Raw genomic sequence first — 23,415 nt, forward strand, 5'->3', positions numbered from 1 at the left:
ATAAATTTTAAAATTAAGTTATTAAATTGAATTTCTCAATTCACAGAGAAATGTATAAACAAATAAGATTTGCTTAAATTTTCTATAACATGTATTTTAACTTTCAGCACCTGCTATCACCTCTCTTAAAATTTAGCACACACTGCTTGCTACTTAAGGTAGCACAAAGTAACTTACTTAATATATTTAATATATTGAAAATTTTAGTGTATCATTATTTCATCTTTTTTTATTACAACACTGTGGGTCCTGGCCAGGTAGTTCAGGTGGTCAGAGCATTGTACCGTACACCAAGGGTGGAGGGTTCGATTCCTCGTCCGGACACACACTCAGGTTTCGGGTTCAATCCCTGGTTTGGGCGAGTGCGGGAGGCAACCAATCGATGTTTCTCTTTCACATCAATGTTTTTTTCTCTCCTCTCTCTCTTCCCCTTCCTTCTCTAAAATAAAAATGTATTAAATTATAAGAGCAAAATACAAATCTGCAACTAGGATACTATATTTGGAAAGAAAAAGTTTTTCTTCTGACGGAAGACATCCTGCCTCAGCCACCCTTAACTAATTTTTCCAGATAGTAAGGCTATATGAACTCAACAACTACACCATTTAGACTATAGTTTCACTCCTTACTTTTATCAACATAGGTGATTAAAAACAGTCCTTTCAATTGCTTTTTTCCTGTCTCTCTGGGGTTATCCTCTTTCCCTCCTTTTCTTTCACTCATTCATGGTTAAAAACAAAACAATATAATGAGGAACAACAACAATATAAAAATATAATTAGAATTTCTATAATGGGGTTAAAAACCACAATTCCTTGTTTACCTTGAAAAATAAGAGGTAAAGAAGAAAAAGGAGGACCATATTTAAGAAGAAAGGAAGAAACAGATAAAAATTATATTAAATGCCTATCAGTGATAGCCAGGTTCTTGATTAGAGGTTCTTAAAATTTATATAATTCTTGAAAAGATAACATTAACAGCAAGCAATATTTCAACTGGCCTGTACATATTTAATCCTTCACCATACACTCTAGGAGTCACAGCACACTTTAGGACAAAGAAAACAAGATTCGAAATGAAAAATATTTTTTACCTAATAAATTATGCACACAAATATGAACTCTGTGTTAATACTAAGTTTGAGTACTAAAAAAACAACCACACACACACGATACCTGAGACATTTGGCCCTGGACTTTTGTAAGCTGAGTTGTTCGAATATTTAAAGACTGGCTTCTTGTTACCATTGCCCCAGAAAGAGATTTTCCGATCACCTTTCTTTCAAGGTGACAACTTGCTAGTGATCTCTCTTCAAGAAGAACAGCATCCCAAGGATCCTCTGCTAGCAAACCTGGAACATTTTTCTCTTCTTCATAGTTTAATGCCTCCACATTGTCCACCTTAGGCTTACTTAGAGGATCCAAGTCTAACCAGTCGAATTTACTGATATCTTCAGACTTTGGAGATACCTGTAGATTGTTAATTGTAGCTTTTGAATTTGTTATCTCCAAATCAGTCCTTGCTTTTCCATTTTTTAAAAATGCTGATGTACTAGCTATTTTGTCAAACAGCTTTGCCATGTCAGGACTGACTACTGGACGACAGATAGGTAAGCTTCCTTGTGGATGAAACGGTGTGGTGGATGTCAAAGGATATGAAAAATATGGGGACTGTCCTGGAAGACTTAAATATATAGGTTCTGTGGATGGAAAAGTAGGCATTCTTGGATTAAAGCCATTTTGGAATGCAGTCTGCTTATTACTATAAGTTGACTGATAAATAGAAGGTAAAGTATAAGTGGAAGGCCCAGATAAACCAGTTGGCCACTGTCCTCTCTGAATAGTCGGTCTAAGATACAGCTGTGTTGAAAATGAAGGGCTCAGAACAGGAGTAACTGGCATTGCAGGCGTTTTCCTTGTCTCAAAACTGTCATCTAGCAATAGTTTCTCCAGCTCAGCTTGGGTGAGCTTTTCTACATCAATATCTACTGCTCTTTTTTGGGTATCTGATTCAGGAAACACCATGAGATCATAGTCCTGTTTGTTATAAGCTTGTGCTTTTTGTCTGGTGCTGCTTGACAACTCAGAGCCTTGCTGATTATCAGTTACTCCTCTATCTTTTTGCAGTTTTGCTAAAGCCTCTGCTTCCATCTGTAACGCTTCTTCTTTGTCCACATCTTTTGTTCTTGATTCCAGATGTGAAGATGAACATTGCTTAAATCCATTGTTGCTGGATATCTGAGCCATGTCCACTTAAAAGACCAACCTTCCTATATCTACTTTTTTCCTTGTAGTTCCCAGTATCAAGACCTATACAAAAAATAAACATAACACTCAATTAGATTTTTTTAAACACAAATTTTGCTTTTAACCTACTTCATATGATTCAGTTAGGAGTTAAAGCCATTTACAAACACACTATCAAATAAAATAAAATGAACAGATAGGGGAAATCTGGGTGAGAGGAACATTTTAAATTTCTTATACACTTACTGCTAGGTTAAGGAAGATGTTTAGACATACAAGACTGCCCCATTCCCTGACCTACCCCTACCAGGAAAACCAGAAGAGTAAATAAACTCAACAAGCCTTCACTTTAGCTGTCACAATGGCTACCGTTAACCCAGAGGCACTTCTGCCAGAATTCTTGGCATGAAATGGCTTAAATGCTAGTCACTATTTGCAAGAGTTCCAACAGGGTTTACTATTATGCAAATAGCAAGTCAAAAAAGGTTTCAATCTTTTGCTATGTGCTAAACTGCTCAAAAGCCAATTAGCAATAAAAGTACTGAATACCTAGTCAATAAAATCAAGGAACTAATAGTGTATCAAAATATCATATGAAAGCCCAGCTGGTGTGAAGCTCAGTGGTAGAGTATCGACTATGAACCAGGAGGTCCCAGTTTGATTCCTGGTCAGGACACAAGCCAGTAGGGGGTGTGCAGGAGGCAGCCAATCAACAACACGTCATGGATGTTTCTATCTCTCCCTTCCTCTCTCCGAAATCAATTTAAAACAAACATATGTATATAGTTTTGATCACACTTCTATTCTGATTATCTTCAGTTAAAATCAAGTCATAATACTAAAATTCCTCCTTTTCAAATTGCTAAAATATTTATTCATAGACTAGAAGACAGCTTATTAAACTTTCTCATAGATCAGTTTTTTTAAATTTATACTTCTCTATTTAAGACAAACACTTAACTTAGATCAGGATTACCGTGTGAAGCAATAAGACAAAGGGTTAGTTATCTACTGTGTAACAGAGGGCACATTTCCTGCCTCTAATCAATATAATATAGGGGGTTAAATGTGGGTTCTGGAGTTACACTACCTTGATTTATGAAGCTGTAAGGCCCTGGGGAAATGAAAACTTTTCCATGCCTTAGTTTACTAACTTCTAAAATGAAAACGTATCTATCTCTTATATAAAGATTAAAGGAAACAATGCAACTAAAAGTGTTTACCATTGGCCTTGAGTATAAGCACGAAATAAATGACACCTATTATTGATCTGATCTGGTTTGTAATAATCTAGTTTGAAGACTTAGAAAGCAAGAGAGCTCCTATTTAAATCCTTTTTCTAGCACAGTGGTTGTCTACTGTAAATAAATATTTAATGAAAGGACATAGGAAAACACCCATAGTAAATACAAATTACTATAACAGTAATGAAAATCCTAAGTGTTGAGGTAATACCAAATGAAAAAAGTATTAGTGATGAGGACATGAAGAGGTATTCAAGGAAGACATCCTTTGCAATTCTTTTATAGAACTATAGTTGAATTTGAGGCATTTCATTGAAAAGCTATTCCAAATTTTTCCCTTCTGTGGTAGACCACAAAATTTGGCACAATGTACATATATAAATTGTACACTTCATTGTATGTAAATGTTTTATCAAAAGAAAAAACTGTACACAAATACTGACTCTTGCTAAATATGCACAAATTAGAGGAAAGTACTAAAGTTTACAATTTACTTTGAAATGCATCAAAAAAATAAGATGAATTGATGAATAGAAGGATAATAGGTGGATAAATACATGGTAAGTATAGGAAAATGTTAGCAGTAGAATCTAGGTGGTAGGTATATGGGTAGCTCCTCAACTTGGCTGCATTTCTGAGCATTTTCAAAATAAAATGCTGGGTGCAGGGGGAACAGGCACAAATTCCTCCCATTCCATTATACACTGCCCTTTTGCAAGGTGACTTTATTGCTCCTCCCATAAGGAGGTGGGGTCTACTTCTTTACTTCATCTGAGCTGGTTTTGTGACTTTCTTTGACCAAGAGAATATGAAAGAAATGACATGCTGGGAGTTCTAAGTCAAGGTCATAAAAGGCCTGGTTGCTTTGGCTCTTCCTTTCTTGAGTGTAGCCACTGCCATGTGAATGACTACTCATAATAGATCAGAACATACTAGGAAAGAGAGGCCCAGGCAATAGCCAGCACCAACCACCAAACATGAATGAAGTCACCCTCTTAGACCATCAATGCATAGTCCAAATGACCACACACACGAGTAATCCAAGGCATGACCAGCAGAAGAAACTACCTAGCCTAAGTTCAAGCCAAATTGCTAACCCACGAAATCATTTTGGAATGGTGTGTTACACAGCAATAGATAACTGATAAACCTTTTCTTTTTACTTTTAGAACACAAAACTGAAGCTACTTACCTATTTACCAGTAAATTTTTGTTTTAACCAGCACAGCCACCACCACCACCTTCCTTTACTTGTTTTTAAAGAATGAACAGTTCCTGCCCTACCCTGTTTGGCTCAGTGGTTAGTGCGTCAGCCCACACACTGAAGGGTCCCGCGTTCGATTCCAGCCAAGGGCACCAACCTCGGTTGTAGGCTCCATCCCCAGCCTGGTCAGGGCTTGTACAGGAAGCAACCAATTGATATGTCTCTCTCACATCAATGTTTCTCTCTCTCTCTCCCCCTTCCAATCTCTCTGAAAAGCAATGAAAAAAAAAATAGCCTCAGGTGAGGAGTGGGGGGAAAAAAAAGAATGAACAGTTCTGCTTTTTCTTTTTAAGGCTGCTCCCTCCACTTCCCCTTAATCCCACCAAATTCACCTACTTCTTTATAATGATTGCCTCCTTTGCATTATTAATTTGTCCTTTACTTAATTTTCTGCTCCTCTGCCATAAAATTGTTCAAGTTTTCTCCATACTGAGGGGAAATTTTCTCAACATTCTCCTTTAGACTCCAGTAGCTTCCATTTCAATTTTCTCCTTTCATGGCCAAACTTCTCAAATGAGTGACCCAGAAAGTCCTTTCTTTACCCGTTCTGCCTTGGGAAAAACCTACTTGTCCTTCAGGGCCCAACTGAAATACAGCTTTCTGCCTGAAGCTTTTCTTTTTTTTTTTTTTTAATATATCTTTATTGATTTCAGAGAGAGGAAAGAAGAGAGAGAGAGAGATAGAAACATCAATGATGAGAGAGTCATTGATCAAGCCCACAACCGAGCATGTGCCCTGACCGGGAATCGAAGCCCGATCACCTGGATCCTAGGTCAACGCTCAACCGCTGAGCCACGCCCGGTAGCTATCAGTAAATTTTCTTACAGTAGCTATCAGAATTCATCTTTTTAACTCAACTACTAATTCTTATCTTTATGGTGTAGACTTCATGCTATTTTTGCCCATTGGGCATCCTTTCTTCTGGTAGTAGTATCTATAACTTCCCTTTTGGAAACTATCTCCCTTTTATTCCACCTAGGGCTGGACCATACTTACTCCCTACCTCATCTCCCCCACCCACTCCAGAGGATCCAAGTCTAGCCAATCAGAGTTAACCACAGGATTTCTGAAACTATTTGTAAAGGAAGGATATGGTTGAGGTTGCTAAGCTCATAGGATGTAAGCCTGGCACTGCTGTAACTATCTTTGCCACCACTTGAGGAGATGCCTGAGAATATATGCAAGCCAGAAGAAAGCAAAGATAAATGAGACAGATTCTGGATATTAGATTAAGCATCCGGATCTAATTCATTTCCAAGGCCAGTCTTTTCATTTATGTGAGCTAATAAAACCCACTCTTTGTTTAAGCCATTTTAAAATTACTTTCTGCCATGATAACCAAAAAGGTCTTTATTAACACAGAATCTGTAACCTATATGTTCACCTAATAGACTAAAATAAGCTTAAGTGCAGATGCTTACTTAGATTGTGGTTTTTTCCCCCCTACAACATTTAAAACCACCTTGCTTAATAAATACGAAACTTAATTCAATGAAAATGTGTGTTAAAAGAAAGGAATAAGGACTAACGAACAGTCCGGAAGAAGGGATTTTCAGATCACACAAGAGTATGAAGGTTTGGTAGAAGAAACGAGTCAAGTATAAACTGCCTGTTATTGAACACCACAACACACTGCCTATTTTTCACAAAATAAGATGGATAAGAACAAAATAACAATTTACAAAGAGATAAAGATACTGAACTGTAACTCATCTTCCACAAGCATAAAGTATTCTCCTGGCTCCCATATTTGGTAATAATATGGTATTGTTCTGAAAGGGGAATCTGGATCTTTTTTTTTAAGTGAGTTTGAAATACAGTTTATTCAATGGAGAACACACTTATTCCAAATATTTCAAACTAATGTTATCGCTCATTTACTGACAAAGGTATAAAATTAATAGCCTGAAATATATTTTAACAGTGAATGTGGTGTTTCACATCACCAATTCATTTGTTTGCTCTATCCCTACTACCAACCCAAAGCAGTGTGTATACGCTAAAGTAAATTCAACTTAGTGAGAGTGATCTATTAGCAGCTAAATTACCATATTTTAGTTTTCTAAAAGATGATCAGTTGTGTATGCTCAAATGGTAATAAAGGACTTAAAAAATTGTCCAAAAGTAACCCTGTGCTTCAGCTATTTTCCTAGGACTGCTGTACTGACATGCTCCGTTGATTTTTAAAAATGAAACTTCATCTAATGACAAACATTTAGCAGGACATAATTTCCCGCATGCTAATTCAAAATGAAAACTTCAATGCTAATATTCTCCTAATTCAAACTGGGAAAGACAATATAAGTAGTGTTTGAATGATGACTGTATGCCATCTGCCAAAATTTTCCCAACATAAAGTAACCCAGAAATGATCTCAAGGCCACTTTAAAATTCTTCAAAAGAGTGCAATTAAACCATTCAGTTAAACTTTGGGAGACCATTTGCAGACCCAAAAGAATTAGTTTAAAAGCTCTTGGCTTCTTCTGTGGTAGACATTCATTTAGAATTTAAATTTAAATCTAAGGAAGAAAATAAAGCAAGCCAGCTCTGTTACTCATCTAAATGCTTTCCCACCTTAAAATTCAAGATTCCACCCTGGCCTGTGTGGCTCAGTTGGTTGGGTGTTGTCCTAAGCACCTGGGACTTGATGCCTGATGCCCGATGCTCAATGCCCAGTTGTGGCTCTGTTCCCCCGGTGGGGGAAGTCCACGGTTGGGGCCTGCAGGAGGCAGCCTATCAATGAAGACTCTCTCATCATCGATGTTCCCATCTCTCTCTTTCCCTCTCCCTTCCTCTCTCTGAAATCAATAAAGATATATTTAAAAAAAACAAACAAAAAAAAACTATAACATTTTTAGAATCAGAGAAGGGAAAATTTTCTTAACATATAGAAAGCAGTGGCCGTAAGAGAAAACATTAATAAATTTGACTATAATTCAGAACTTTCATCATCAAAAGACACCAGTAAAATGATTTTCAAAAAGGAAAGAAAGAAAAACATAAGACACAGAAAGGAAGATCTTTTTAACACATAACCAAAGGACTCAAGTTCTGGATAAATAACTCCTACAAATTAAAAAGACAGTCAATCTAAAAGAAAAGTGAGCAAAAGCATCAACTTCATAAAAGAGAAACCCAATGGACAATATATGAAAAAAGGCTCAATCTTAGTAGTAATGAAGAAAATGCCCATTAAAACCATAGTGAGATACCACTACACATGACACTGGGGAAAAAATTTAAATGTTACAATACTAAATGATAGCAAGGATATGAAAAAATAAGAAAACACACTCCTGGGAAGAACATGGATAAACTATATGTTCATGGTCTGTTTCTACTCACAACACTGATACCAAATGTGTGGGGGATGCGGTCCACATTAACATACAGTTCTCCAACTCTCCAAATACCAACTAAGTGTCCTACAATTCAATTCAATTCTGACAGTGAGATTCCACAGGTTTACAGGCTCAGTCCCAAAAGACTGCCCTCACTTCAGATGCCAGTTGCAAGTATTGGGTCCTCAGGGTTATCCTCACTTCTATCCAACTTGTGTACAGATCAAGGGTTCCGACAATCCCCACTCTAGATCACAAGAAAACAGCTTACTTACTATTATGTTTATTATAGAGGATACAATTCAAGAACAACCAATGGAAGAGATGCACGGGGCAAGGTTGGGGGTGGGAGAATGCTTAGAGGTCCCCAAGGCCTTTCTGGAACTGCCACCCTCCTAGCAACTCAATGTGTTCATTAACCTGGAAGCTCCCAAACCCTGAAATTTAGGAGATTTTATTGAGATTTCATTACATAGGCATGATTGATTAAATCATTAGCCACAGTGATCAGTAAACTTCTAGCTCCTCTCTCCTCTCCAGAAGTCACAGGATGGGGTTGAAAGATCCAACCCTCTAATCAAATCTTGGTCATTTTAGTGACCAGTCCCCATCCCGAAGCTATCTAGGGGTCCCGGACACTAGTTATCTAATTAGCATACAAAAGACTCATTACTCTGGTGATTCCAGTGTAGAATTCTGGTTTTAGAAGTTGCATTACAGCCCTAGCCAGTTTGGCTCCGTGGTTAGAGCACAGGCCTGTGGACTGAAGGGTCTTGGTTCAGTTAAGGGCACATACCTCAATTGCAGGCTTGCTCCCCGGCCCCAGTTGTGGTGCATGCGGGCGGCAGCCAATTGATGTCTCTTTAACATTAATGTTTCTATCTATCTCCTCTCTCTCTCTCTCTCTCTCCCCCCTTCCACTCTCTCTAAAAAGCAATGGAAAAAATATCTTTGGGTGAGGGGAAAAAAAAAAGAAGTTGCATTAGCTTGTCAGGAAGGCAGCAATGTTTGGTGGTGGCTCTATCAGACAGTTATGGATATGTACATAGAATCTTATAGGCTCCTTTTCCCTGCCACCTTGGAGCCTACGGAGGTCTGTTGGGAACAGGACTTCCACAACAACAAATATGTCTGGAAGGCTGTGGTCCAAGGCCATTTTTGCTGATATAAGCAGGGTCTCTGGAACCAGAGGGAGCACACAGCTCTTCTTAAAATTTTCAGAAGTGTTTATGCTCAAGATGAAACTGAATTCTATGTAGGCAAAAGATGTGCTTATGTATACAAAGCAAAGAACACCACAGTGACTCCTGGTAATAAACTGAACAAAACCAGAGTAATCTGGGGAAAGGTAGCTCGTGCTCATGGAAACAGTGGCATGGTTCATGCTAAATTCCAAAGCAACCTTCCTGCTAAGGCCAATGGACACAGAGCCTGTGTAATACTGTACTCAAGGATTTAAACTTATTGAAAAGGAAATAAATAAAATGGATTTGTTCTCGTTTTTTTGTTAAAAAAAAACCTCATAGGCTCTACCTTAAAATATTTCTGAGTCTGAGCATTCCTTCATTATATTCCTGTTACCATCCTAAAGCAACCAACCATGATCTCTTGCCTGGATTTTTGAAAAAGCCTCCGAGTCTGTCTCTGCCCCCCCTCTATCTCCCTCTTTAGACTATTCTCAACACAGCCAGAGTAATTCTGAAACACCTAGATCTTTTTAGTCCTGTGCTCACAATTTTCAACAGTGCCTATCTTGCTCAGAGAAAAGGAAAAATCTTGACAATAGTCTACCAGGCACTCTAATATCTAGCCCTCCTAATACCACTCTCATGTTAACTCTCCTCTCTGCTACTGTCAAAAGGGCCTCCTTGTTTCTCAAATACATTATGCTTCTCACTCAGAGCCTTCGTTCTTCTGTTTCCTCTTACTGAACTAATCTTCCCCTGGTTAGCTGAATGGCTCACTCTCTAGGTTTCTTCAAGGTTTCATTGTGAAGGTGACTTTTGAGTCAAGTCCTCAGTGACAACCTAGTTAAAACTATAATCTCTAACTTCACTGCCTATGCACTTTATTTATATTCTCCTTCAAAAATAAAGAAAAAAAATAAAAATATGTTCTCCTTAGTATTTAGTACCATCTAGTATAGTATTTATTTTATTGTCTATCTTTCCCCTCTAGACTAAGTGTCATAAAACTGGAATTAATATTTGTTAGGTTTATTCCTATATCCTAAGCACCTAGAACAAGCAAGCAAGCAAGCTTTCATTCAGATGTTTGTTAAACCAATAAATGAAATTAGCTCTAATATGGACCAGATTAGGAAGCAATTCTTCACTGTAGAGTGTCTTTGTAATCTGTAAGATACTTCAGAGCACACAAAAATATCATACTTAAAATGAGTATTTTAACCAAAGAGATACAATATTTTTTAAAATATGTTTTTATTGAATTTTTAGAAAGGAAAACAGAGGGAGAGAGAGATAGAAACATCAATGATAAGAGAGAGTCACTGATCGGCTGCCTCCTACATACCCCCTACTAGGGATCAAGCCACAGGCCGGGCATGCGCCCTGACCAAAAATTGAACCTGCGACCTCCTGGTGTATGTAATAATGTTCAACCACCTAAGCCACACTGGCCAGGTGAGATTCAAGATTTTTTTTTTTAAAACATATCTTTATTAATTTCAGAGAGAGGAAAGGAGGGGGAGAGAGAGAGATGAAACATCAATGATGAGAGAGTCATTGATTGGCTGCCTGGCCCGCAAACCGGGCATGTGCCCTGACCGGGAATCGAACCCCGATCTCCTGGATCCTAGGTCGATGCTCAGCCGCTGAGCCATGCCCGGCCGGGCGGATTCAAGATTTTTAATCTACTCTAGTTGCATTCATTTTCACTTAGAGTATTTGAAAATCATTTTAACTATGTCAAATAATAAACCATTAATTTCTTTATCTGAGAAGAAAATCATGTGTACGTATTCTCAAGATTGTTTTTCAGAGACACATCGTCCTTTTTAGTCAGACCAAAATACTATTTTGAAGTACTTGTGGGAAATACAGTTCAAGTCTGCTGGTTGACAGAAATACTGGGCATTGGGCTCAACAGAGCATTTTGGCTAGAGGATGTTATCAATGTAAAACTGAAGACCTGAAATCGTGAAAGGAGTTGAGACTGCCTTGGGAGAATATGTAGAATGAAGGGGGAGAAAGAGACCAGGAAGAAATCATGAGGGCCACTAAAACTTAAGCAGGAAATTAAAGATCAGAGGACAATAACTGATAGGTGTCAAGATCGATATCAGAGAGGTAAGGGAACAGAGCGTCCTAAGAAGAAAGCAATCAGTATTGTCCGAAACTACAGGGATGTACAATAGGATAAGGACTGAAAAATAGATCTAAGAGCTCATTTGTGATTATTTTAAAAATAGCTTTATTGTAATATAATTCACTATAAAATTCACCCATTTAAAGTATGCAACTCAATTGTTTTTAGTATATTCAGAGTTGTGCAATCATCACCACTAACAAATTTCAAAACATTTCTATCATCCCCAAAGAAACCCTTTACCCATTATCAGTCAACCCTCATTTTCCTTCCCCCACGGACCCTCACTAGTGATTTTCAAAGAGGACAGTTTACACAAGTGTGGAAAACTGAAAAACTAAGGAATTACAAACAACAAGGGTATATTATCCTTTCAATTCTTTGACAGTAAAGAGGACTAGGAGAGACAGGTAGAGTGGAGGAGGTATCTGGAACGGCTATTTAAAGCGGGAAAGGACTTCAACATGTGGTAGGTTGAAGAGAATAATTCCGGGAACAAAGACTGAAAGGTACAAGAGCTGGGAGATAAATACTAGCTCAGATCCTGGGTACAGTCCAGCAAGGCAGAATCAGTACAGATGGAAGGATCTGACTTGATAAGGAAAAGATACCTTAGGAGACTGAGGTGATAAAGGTAAGAAACTACTAAGTCAAAACTAAAATGGATGACTGAGAGTGGGGAAAGCCAGTGGTAGGAAGTAGATTTACTTCTCATTATCTAAACTTTAACAGAGTTTTAAATATTTCACCAGTGGTAAGATTTACTGTTTTAAAATAAAAGCGACAAATGTGCAATAGAGACCTTTCTCATCTTATTAGTCAGGGAAAAGATAGAATTGGAGCCATAACCTGGACATAAGAATGAGTCATAGGAAAGCTAAGAGAAGAGCCTTCCCCAGTTTCTTCAGAAGTTTAAAGATGGATGAGCCTAGCCTGGTTCCTGCATTCTTTAACCTCCTTACCACATGTAAAATTACGCTTTGCCCAAGTACTACAAACAATTAATAAAGGGCTAAATTCTCCCATTTTGACAAAAAGCAATGGCTACACCATAATCTATTAAGCACTGGCAGTCGTTATACTCACTACCTTCAACACTTAGAAGCAATATTCTCCACATAAAAGACTCACAACCAGGGTATTCATCCAGAATAACTTCTATATCTGCATATGTATATAACTATGTGTTTGGGAAGGGGACAATGAAAGGGGGGGACAGAGTCACAGCAAGAGGTTCCTGTTGAAAGACATTTTACTGACAAAGCAGTTTTCATTCTAACTCCAAATCTCAACAGTAGTACTGCTTTGTGGAGATAATTGCTGAACTTTGGACTACTTTATTGTTCATTCATTTAACATGAATAATTAAATATATTCTAACATCACCCAATTCCAACATGACAAGTAACAGAAAGCTTTTGTGCTAAATGCCTCCATTCCAACTTGGATTAAGGTAGGAAAAAACAAAACTGAGTTGCAACTGAGAACCCCCCAAATAGGGAATAATGAAAGACTGATATGAATACTTCTAGAATTTTGCCCCCAAACTCCATCGATTTCTATGGTTAACAAAAATCTTGATTTCACATGACACCAATTGCATGAAATTGCCTGTTTCATAAAACAGTGATAAGAGTAGAAAAAGGACCCAAGCTCAAATATCACACCTCCCTCTTACTGTGTAATCTTATGCAAGCTACTTTATCTGCCTCTGTCTTAGTTTTCTCACCTGTAAACACAGATCACATGTCATAGTGTTGTGCAGTTAAATAAAATTATATATATAATGCTTAGGACATAATGGCATTAAAAAATACATCTGAAAAGAAAAATACATCTGTCCAATTATTGGTCCTACCATTAAAAACTACAGCTTCCAGCCAATAAGCATATGAAAAGATGCTCAATATCACTACTCATTAGGGAAATGCAAATCAAAACCATAATGAGATACCACTTCACATCTACTGGAATGGCTATAATTGAAAATAAAAAGAAGAAAGAAAATAACAAGTATTGACAAGGATGTGGAAAAATTGGAACAGTCATATTTTGCTGATGGGAATGTAAAATGGATCAATCACTTTAGAAAACACTTTGGTGTTTCCTCAAAAACTTAAACAATTACCATATGACTACTCCTACATATATACCCAAAAGAAACAAAAAACAGGAACTTATAGAGAGCACATGAGATCTTGCTCCCCAGCATATCTTGTCAGTTTAGCTCAAATAAACTAATAAAAATTCAAAAACAACAACAAAAACAAAAAACAGGGACTTATATACCTGTACACAAATGCACAAAAGCATTTATTCACAATAGCTAAAAGGTGCCAACAACCCAAGTATCCATCAACAAAAGGATACTCAAAATATGGCATGTTACGCCCGGCCGGGCGTGGCTCAGCGGTTGAGCGTCGACCTAGGATCCAGGCGATCGCGGTTCAATTCCCGGTCAGACCGGGCACATGCCAGGGTTGTGGGCTGCAGCTGATCAATGACTCTCTCATCATTGATGTTTCTGTCTCTCTCTCTCCCTCTCCTTTCCTCTCTCTGAAATCAATAAAGATATATTAAAAATATATATATACATGGCATATTACATACAATGGAATATTTATTCAACCATTAAAATAAATAGTTATGGCCTGGCCAGTGAGGTTCAGTGGCTGAGCGTTGACCCATGAACCAGGGAATCACGGTTCAATTCCCAGTCAGGGCTCATACCCAGGTTGTTGGTTCGATCCCCAGTAGGGGGTGTGCAGGAGGCAGCCAATAGATGATCCTCTCTCATCACTGATGTTTCTCTCCCTCCCTCTCCCTTCCTCTCTCTGAAATCAATAAAAACATATAAAAAATAATATTAAAAAAAAAGAAAGAAATAAAGTTATGCCCTAGCTGGGTAGCATGGTTGATTGGAGCATCATCCTGTACACCAAAAGGTTGTGGGTTCAATCCCCAGTCAGGGTGCATATGGGAGGCAGAGGATTGATGTTTTTCTCTCTCTCTCTCTTTCCGCTCTCTAAAAGTCAATTAAAAAAACATGTCAAGTGAGGATAAAAAAGGGGGGTGGGGTGGGGTGTAAAGTTCTGATATATGCTACAACATGTACAAAAACATTATAGGTTAAATAAGCCAGGCACAAAAGGACAAATATTGCATGATTCCACCTATATGAAATATCTAGAATGGGTAAATTCATAGAGACTGAGATAGATTAGCAGTTACCAGGAGCTGGAAAGCGGGGGAATGGGTAGTTAAAGCTAAATGGGTACAGAGTTTCTGTGTAGGATGATGAAAAATTTTGGAAATAGATAGTGGTGAGGGTTGCACAACTTGTAAATATAATTAATGTCACTGAATTGTACACTTAAAAATGGTTAAGACCTGCCTGGGTAGCTCAGTTGGTTAGAGTGTTGTCCCAATATGCCAAGGTTGTGGATTCCACCCTCAGTCAGGGCACATACAGGAATCAACCAATGAATGGAAAAATAAGTGGAACAACAAAACCCAATGTTTCCCTATCTCCCCCTTCCTCTCTCTGTAAAATCAATAAATTTTTTAAAATGGTTAAAATGGCAAGTTTTATGTTATAGAACGTACAAAAGTCATCTTGACAGAAACCATCACACAATTTTCCATCTTCAAAAACTTCACTCTAGATTCTTGTTTTTGACAACTAGCAAACATCAATAGTTTGCATACATAAGAAAAGAATAGGAGGAAACTAGGTCTCTACACTATTTTAATTTTTCTGTTATCTAAAACTATTCTAAAAATTAGTTTAATTTTTTTAAGACAGCTTACTGAATCTCAAAATCACTATGCTAAGTGAAAGAAGCCAGACTCAAAAGGCTGTATATACTGTATGATGCCAAGTTATATGAAACTCTGGAAAAGTAAAACTATAGGAACAACAAAAATCAGTTGTTGCCAGAGACTGGAGGGTAAGTGGAGGGAATTGGTTACAAAGGGTCGTAAGGACACTTTTTGGAGTGGTAGAAATATCCTGTATCTTAACTGTGGTGGTAGTAGTTAAACACTTGCTATTCCTCAAAATTTATAGAGCTGTATACCTAAAACAGATGGGTTTTATTGTAAGTAAATTATATCTCAATAAATCTGATTTTTTTAAAAACAAAACAGTTACAGTGTCATGTCATACATTGTAATACAGGTAGAATTTCAGTCTGATAAGTGTCATTATGAGGTTTGGTCAGATAAAACCAGGCTATGAAACCTGGAGCCAAAGAGAACCTTTTCCCAACTCAGCACCATGGTCTAAAAAACATACTAAACTAAAAAGAGAAAAGAGGAGTCAGAACAGTTATAAATTACATTAGAAACACATATAAAGTAACTAAAAACATCAATTTGGTTATGGCTATTCATAGCGCTATGGTTTTGTTTATAGGTTTAATTAGGTCTCCTTTAGTGCTTATCTTGCGGGGGGGGGGGAGATACATGCTTCAAATAATTTCCAAAACTGCACGTAGAACATTTTAGAAAAGTGTTTATTAGACAGGTATCTTCCTAGTTGTATCTCTCCCATCAACATCCATGTTTTTTACCCCATCTCACCAGAAGGGAAGTACCTGCACTGATTTCTCTCTACTGTCTCCTCTCATTTTCTGCATCATTTTATCTTGAAAGAGGATTTTCGTCTTCTTTTTTCTCTCATTCCACAGGAGAACTTTGACTATACTTAATCTCTTCCAAAGTGCTTCTTCTGTTATTTTCTGAAGGTAAACTGACAATTTCTGTTTTTACAGGAAAACACTTTAAAAAATAGCCTGCTTCAAAACTGCAAAATTTAAACCAATTTTCTTAACACTGCTATTCCTTTTTCTTCTCATAGTCAAATTCCTTATCAAATCTCTACTCATTTCACAATAGGACTAAGCATCACTCTGCTGCACATTTATAGTCACTGACCTGTCCTATAGTCCTCTTAACCATATCTTCCGTACTACTCAAGCCACGAGTTCATAGCCAGTGCTAAAATTTCCCTAATCATCCAAATGATGTATATACAATTCGACCACTGGCCTCTAAATTCTTTAGAGCCCGGACGGGCGTGGCTCAGCGTTTGAGCGTTGACCTGGGGTCCGGGCGATTGGGGTTCGATTCCCCGTCAGGGCACACGCCTGGGTTGCAGGCTCGATCAATGACTCTCTAATCATTGATGTTTCTATCTCTCTCTCTCCCGCTCCTTTCCTCTCTCTGCAATCAATAAAGATATATTTTTAATAAATAAATAAATAAATAAATTCTTTAGAGCAGATGTCTATTTATTCTCATCTCTTACTTCAGCTAGGTCCTGTCCTTATCTTTTCAAATAAGCCTTGCAAATCCTTCCTTAACCCTATACTTCATTTTCTCTCACCTAAGTTTTCCCCCAAGTTGTTCTCTGTGCATTGAAATAACTATGTCCTTGACACCTCATCACCTTTTTCCTACAGCAACAGCTTAAGATCTAAATTCTTTATTCAAAAATCTTGCCTCATTAACTCTCATCTTTTTCACTATCCCTTACAGCTTTTCTTTCCCATTAACAAGTTTTTATAACTACTTTCCGCTATATGCACTGTAGTTGGTCTCTCCTAAGTGGAATATAAACTTCCAAAAGGCAGGAAGTACCCATTCTTTAATACACATTCCAAAATCTGGTAAATGCTATGTATTTAAACACTGAAGTACTGTATGAAAGAGATGCACTGAAAAAAATACTAGTGTTTGCAGTGTATGACATGGTAAGTTCAAGCAATGCATCTAACGTATTATGCTAAACAAGAAAGCATCATTTAAGTTATAATCATCAATCAATACAAATGTAAGGATATTATTTACTTTACATTTTAGCCATAGGTCCTCGTTTAACATAAGTCTGGTAAGTTGTGGGTTTTTTTGTTTCTTTTTATTTATTTATTTTTTTAAATATATCTTTACTGATTTCAGAGAGAGGAAGGGAGAGGGAGGGAGAGAAATAGAAGCATCAATGATGAGAGAGTCACTGAGCCCACAACCGGGGCATGTGCCCTGACCGGGAATAGAACCCTGATCGCCTGGATCCTAGGTAGACGCTCAACCGCTGAGCCACTCCCGGCCGGGCAAGTTGTTTTTTTTTTTAAACCAAACTCAATGATTAGCAAATTAAGTGAGTCAGCATTATACATTATTTATTCACATAAATAATGCAACTTTTGTACTATAAGACTAACAAAGACATACGTTTAACAGTAAGGATGTTAATTATATAGAATCTTAAATGCATTCTCAAGGTTAAAAGATAAATACTTGTTGCTAAGCCAGTAATTGCCTTCAAATCTATTAAAATCAAGAATGCTGAAAAATCCGACTAGCTTTTATACTCAGATGATGAAAATTTTAAGAAATCTACAATGTCGTTTTAAATTGCATAAATTTCCTTAACTGCCTAAAATGTCCATTGTGTTTTGTATCCATCCCATGTTGTAAAGAACAGACTGCAGAAAAAAGGAGAGATACAAAATATAAATGCACAAAGTAAAGATATCAAAAATGTGACACCACCACAGAGACAAGGTAAACAAAGTTTCTTCTGGTTCCAATCATAACCCTATGAACAACCTGAAAGATGTATACAGCAATATCATTTCCAAGTATGACCATAATTCCAATAAAAAGACCATCATGGACATATACTATCAGAATGATTAGAAATTAGAAATGACTACTAATACATTTTCCTTTTCAAGCAGGAATCCAAGATAGAAAAGCACAATTTTTATATTATAGATCTGCACTGTCCAATATGGTAGCTACTAACCACATGCTCTTATTGAGTGGCTAGTCTAAAGTGAGATGTGTTGTAAGTGTAAAATGTACACCAGATTTCAAAGACTTACCAAAAAAAGTAAAATGTCTTACATATGTGGCTCTCATTTAATATTTCTACTGGATAGCATTGATTTAGTAGTCAACTCTCAAATAAAAAGTGGATACCAGAGGTATTAAGCAGCTTGCTTAATATCTCACTGCTTGATAGTATCACAGCAGGGTCTAGAACCTGATCACCTTAATCCCACCCTTATTAACAGAAGGAATTCATCCTTCAAGACTCAGTTTGAGCATCATCTTCCTTATCAGATGCACTCATTCCCTCTCCATCTCCCAGCCAGGTAATCACATCCTTTTTAGTACTACTTGGATCTACTGCCCTTAAAACCATACTGTTATAATTTGTGTGTTTTGTCTCCCCAGATAGACTAGAGAATTTCTTGAGAACAAGCCCTGTCTCATTCATTTTTCTATCCCTGGAACCATTGCAGTGCCAGGCACCCTTACAGGGCCTCTGAAAACAATAAGACCTTTCAGAGGGTAAAGTTTAGCCCTACTGAGGTACAACTAACAAATCAAATCACATACTATGTGAATGCACAGCACTAAAACAGTCACCTTTATCATTTACCTGCCTTAAATTCTTTTTGAAATATGACAAATATATAATAAAGTGGTTAATTTATGTTATCAAAGCAATACAAGTTACAAAGCATTAAAATAAAGTGCTTCACACTGCTGCTCTGAAAAGTTTGATATGATGCTCTGATAAGGACTCTGAGCTCTTAGGAAATCCAACACTCTCATTAGGTATAAGTTCACTTACTGAATGAGCTTACTAAGTAAGAACACTGTACAAGATGAAAGAAAGATTCCTAGACACGGGAATTGATGCTGCCATCTTCAATTAATTGAAAATTTTGGAACCATTCATGACTGAAGGGAGAAACAATCATAGTAATATACAGATAACTACATAACGTTATAGCTTCTAAAATCCCTAAATGCAAGCATGCCAACTTTCATATTCCATAAAACAGGAAAAACTGTGAAACCCATGGGTGAAAAACATTAAAATATACTGCTTGCCCAGAAAAACTGCAAGCAACATGCATGCATACAAAAATACAAATAGCAACAGAGATTTTCATCAGAAAAAAAAATTGCTGTAGAATCTGTTACTCTAGGCAAAATAATTTGTGGAAGCTCTGTATGTGCTTGGTACCTACATAAAAATTACTTTTAAATTAAGTTTGAGTGAAATAATAAAATATTTCCATTCCCGTTCAGCCATAATGCTTTTCAGTACTCAAGACTGTCTTAATGTTAAAGAAGCAGTTATCCTCAACGGTACAGACCTCAACGAAGGTACTGCAGTCTAATCTGCTCCGTGAGTAAGGGCACCAATCCCAACAAGGCAGAGCTGCTAAGCCTCCAACGGAGACTTGGCCGCACGCCAAGGAGGCAAAGGTACAAAGTCTCTCCTGGAATCGGTGTTCCTGGACCTCCTAACGTGCAGTCTTCCCCCTTTAAACTATCTTCACCATTCTTCTAATAGCTTTCCTTTTTTTTCTGCATCTCTTCTAATCTGTGGCTATGAGGCTTCAATATATTTTTTTAAAACCTTGCCAACAGAGCTTTTCTGCCTGACGCCCACCTAGGAAGATTTTAGGGTATCTTTTATTAGGTAAACTTGTTCAAAGAGGAAGGCCTCTTGCCTTAGACTCAATTCAACACCCACTGTTAAAAATAAAAGTATAATTACAACCTCAACTTCTATCAGGAGACTACAGGGGAAGGACTACTACAGGTTCTTCCACGTTCTTTATCTCCGGACTTGCCTCCTCGCTTAGTTTTCTCCGTCCTCATTTACCTTCTCAATCCCTGCGCCCCGCTCCCCGCTCCCGAAAAAAATTCCAAGCTGGAGTATGCGCTGCTTTTTTCTTCAATTATTTGTTACTCTTCAGTCACTCAGGAAGTTAATCTGACCGCCCTCCCAGGAAGATGATGCGCTAAATACACACAGAAATAAATACACACTGAAATAAATACACACTGAAATCCCCAAGCAAGTGGATTCGCGTCAAAAAAAAAAAAAAGGCAACGGCGGGGAAGTGGGATGAAAAAAAAGGGTCATTAGCCCCCAAAGCCCGAGACGGGAGGGACAAGGAGGTGAAAAGGGGGTCGAGGGAGAGAACGTAAGTGAGAAGTGTTAACACACACTCGCCAGGCTTAACAACTTAACATTTCGTCAAGAAAATAGGACCGGCCATTGCGGCTCCAGTCCGGTCCCGAGGGACAAGGGGGTGGCCTTTCCTTCCCCTTTGGGACAAAATTAACTCCCAGCCCCCCGGCCTCAGTTCCCGACTAGAGGGCCCAGTAGGGGCGCAGACCCCTCGCACCTTCAAAGGGACAGTCGGCAACGGCCTGGGTGGAAGCAAGGCCCGGAGGGAGGGGAGTTGGGCTGGGGCAGCGTCGAGAGTTCGGGATGGAGGGTCAGAGGCGGGCACCCGCGGGACTGGGGGCCCGGGCAAGGGACCCTTCCATCCCGGAATCCCCGGGGCCCCTCACCGCCCTTGCAGAGCTGGGTTCCACATACGAGCCCCCGCCGCACCCTCCGCGCCTTACCTCAAGCTGCCCGAGCCTCCGTTTCCACCACAACCCGAACCACAGCAGCCGCCACGGTCCGAGCCATTTTCGGCTCAGCTGCCTCAGCCGCCGCGCAGAGCTTCGGCGGACTCCGCGGCCAGCCAAGCACAAACGTCACTTCCGGCCTGGAAGCACCGCCTTCCGCGCCCAGGCTTCTCCCGATTGGCTGGTGTACACGCCCTACCTGAGTTAGGGGGCGGAGCTGAGGCGAGTCTCGTGAGGCGCCGGCAGCGTTGGTAGGTGCAGGGGTCCCGCTGCTCACCCGGGACTGTCCAGCAAGCTCTGGACGTCTCTCATGTCAGCCCCAGACTAGGGGAGTGGGGCCTCCGTGGACTCTGGCCGGGCCTCCGAAGCCCCGCCAACCACTGAAGTGCTCTGTGGTTTCCGCGCCTTCTCCGCGGACTCAGCGCTCGCCTGCGTCCCGGCCGCGGCTCCCAGATTCCAGGCCGCGCCGATATTAGGCTGTGATTGGAACGCGGAAAGGAACAGACGAGATACGAAAATCGCTCCCTCCTGCCGGCATTTACCGATTCCTCCGGGCGGGTCGGGTGCTGTGCGGTGTGTGGTTTGTATCAAGCGCTTTCGGAAGCGCTCATTTAATCCTCACAGCAGCCAGGTAAAGGACCTAGCCCGGTAATTCCCAGGCGCACGCCGCTTCTCTGCGTTCCACACTATCTTTCCATGCAATCTCCAAATACCTTTCTTACGGGAACCGAATGGTGTTACGCTCCTGAAGCGTTTTGCCGTCAAATGTTAGATGAAAACCTTACATAACCGTGCCAAGCAGATAGGGAAATCATCCCCATCAACAGGCGGCGAAGCCGGGGCCACGACTGTTCACTCTGGGTTCTGACTCCAATCCGTAGCATTTTACAACAGATTTCCCTTCAACAGTAAGAGAAGGGGGTCCGCTCCTTCCAGATATTCACAGTCTAACGTGGTACAGTGCTTTGAGCTGCAATTTTCAGTTTAAAAGTGCTGTTTGTTTGCTTTTTAATTTGTGAGAAGTCTGTTAAGAAAAGTAGAAACTTATCTCCAACACTTAATGGGAAAGAAAAGTGATATTTTTTTTCTTTTTTTGAAGGGGGGGAGGGGAGTAGGGAGGATTTGAAGTTGGTGGAGTTCTCTAATTGCTGTAATAAACGTGTCTACAGCTCCAGGAGATGAGACTGGACGGAGCTGTTATTCTGTGGTAAGTTTAGAAGCAACTGAATTATTCCTTGTAGCTGTGGCTACTGGCTCTCGCCCACCCACCCTTCCTACTCCTAACTTTCCAACCCCCTCCAGGCACACACACTTCCAAGCAGAAGCAGGCTTTCCACACCCTGGAAGAATGTCTGTCAGGAATTCCCTTAGTTTCACAGCATTGTTCTGCTTTATCATCTCATCAAAGGAGGAATTTCGAGAACTGGCAGCTCTTCCGTAAGATTAAAAGGAGAGGGGAAACCAATTTGTCTTGGGGCTTGTTTCCTAGCTTCTGCTCGGGAACAGAGTGTGCCTTCAGAAAAAAAGGAAGAGGCTTTGAGAGAACACTGTATCTCGGGGGAAGGTTCACTTTTGACTTACTTGTATTTTTCTTCTGAGAAATATTTTCCTGGGTTCCAACGGCAGAGGACCCTTGCTTTAGTGAGTTTCTTTTTTGCACTTCCAACTTCATTATTTTCTTAGGACTCTTGAATTGTCAGTGCTTAGTAGGCTCTGGTCGACGAGAAGGGTCCCAATAAGGGGAGGAAGACCTTCCACCACGTGAGGATACAAGGCTATGTCCCAGATCTGTAAGAGGACCCTCGCCCAACCATGCTGGCACTCTGATCTCAGATTTCCTACCTCTAGAAATGTGAGAAATAAATGTCTTTTGTTTATAAGCAAAAAGAAGAAGGAGGTGGGGTGGGGGAGGAGAGGGAGGTGGAAGAAAGGGAGCTTGGTGTTTCTCCAGATCTCAAAAGAGCAGCTTTTAAATTGCCCGGTATCAAGAATCTCAACTCCCTTAGCATAGCTTATCTGCCTGGCAATGGACGTATGAAGATGCATGTGTAAACAACAGGAACGCAGACTTCCAGGAGAAAGTACGCACTGGTGCTGCCATCATTTGAAACCAAATAGAACATAGCTGGCAGCTGTTTCTCCTTTCTCTTCTCTCACTGGCTTCTGTCAGGTAAGAATGCCCAAACCAGTAGAGAATTTTATAAAAATTTACTTGAGCAAAACAGGATACGCCTGGAGGCAAGATCTGAACAGACTGAGAAAAATGCTTCTTAGATCAATAGTTTGCAGTTTCTTTTATGCCCTTGGAAGTAAGGAGGGAACTAAGGAAGACTACATGAAGGTGTAAGAAAGCAAGGTAGGGATTGGATTAGAGGATAGTTAACAAGATTATGTGCCCCCCCCCCCCCCCCCCCCCCCCCCCCCGCCCAGGTTATGGCTCCAGAGGTCTCAAAAAGGATTACTGGCATTTCAAAGTTCAGTTAACCTAGATGCACAGGGCTTGCTTAAGGCAAAGATAAACCTTTTACTAAAGAAGT

At 39.4% G+C, this 23,415-nt stretch overlaps 1 protein-coding gene and 1 pseudogene across 2 annotated transcripts in view; one reads left to right on the forward strand and one right to left on the reverse strand.

The window, feature by feature from the left end:
- The window catches only part of PIK3C2A (phosphatidylinositol-4-phosphate 3-kinase catalytic subunit type 2 alpha), an 80,864-nt gene extending 59,900 nt beyond the window's left edge, over window positions 1-20,964 (reverse strand). The window contains exons 1-2 of one of the 2 annotated variants that reach the window (XM_016225162.2): window positions 20,873-20,964; window positions 1,275-2,309 (exon numbers count right to left, since the gene is read on the reverse strand). In XM_016225162.2, coding sequence (XP_016080648.2) covers window positions 1,275-2,246 — 972 coding nt within the window. In that variant the 5' untranslated portion in view covers window positions 2,247-2,309; window positions 20,873-20,964. Of the gene's footprint in view, window positions 1-1,175; window positions 2,310-20,872 lie in introns of both variants that reach the window. The other variant, XM_016225161.2, reaches the window with a different exon arrangement.
- Window positions 9,223-9,554, forward strand: LOC107546702 (large ribosomal subunit protein eL33 pseudogene; annotated as a pseudogene).
- Window positions 20,965-23,415: the final 2,451 nt, after the last annotated feature.

This window comes from Miniopterus natalensis, chromosome 11 (genome assembly GCF_054644295.1).
Source record: "Miniopterus natalensis isolate mMinNat1 chromosome 11, mMinNat1.hap1, whole genome shotgun sequence".
Lineage (NCBI taxonomy): Eukaryota > Metazoa > Chordata > Mammalia > Chiroptera > Miniopteridae > Miniopterus > Miniopterus natalensis.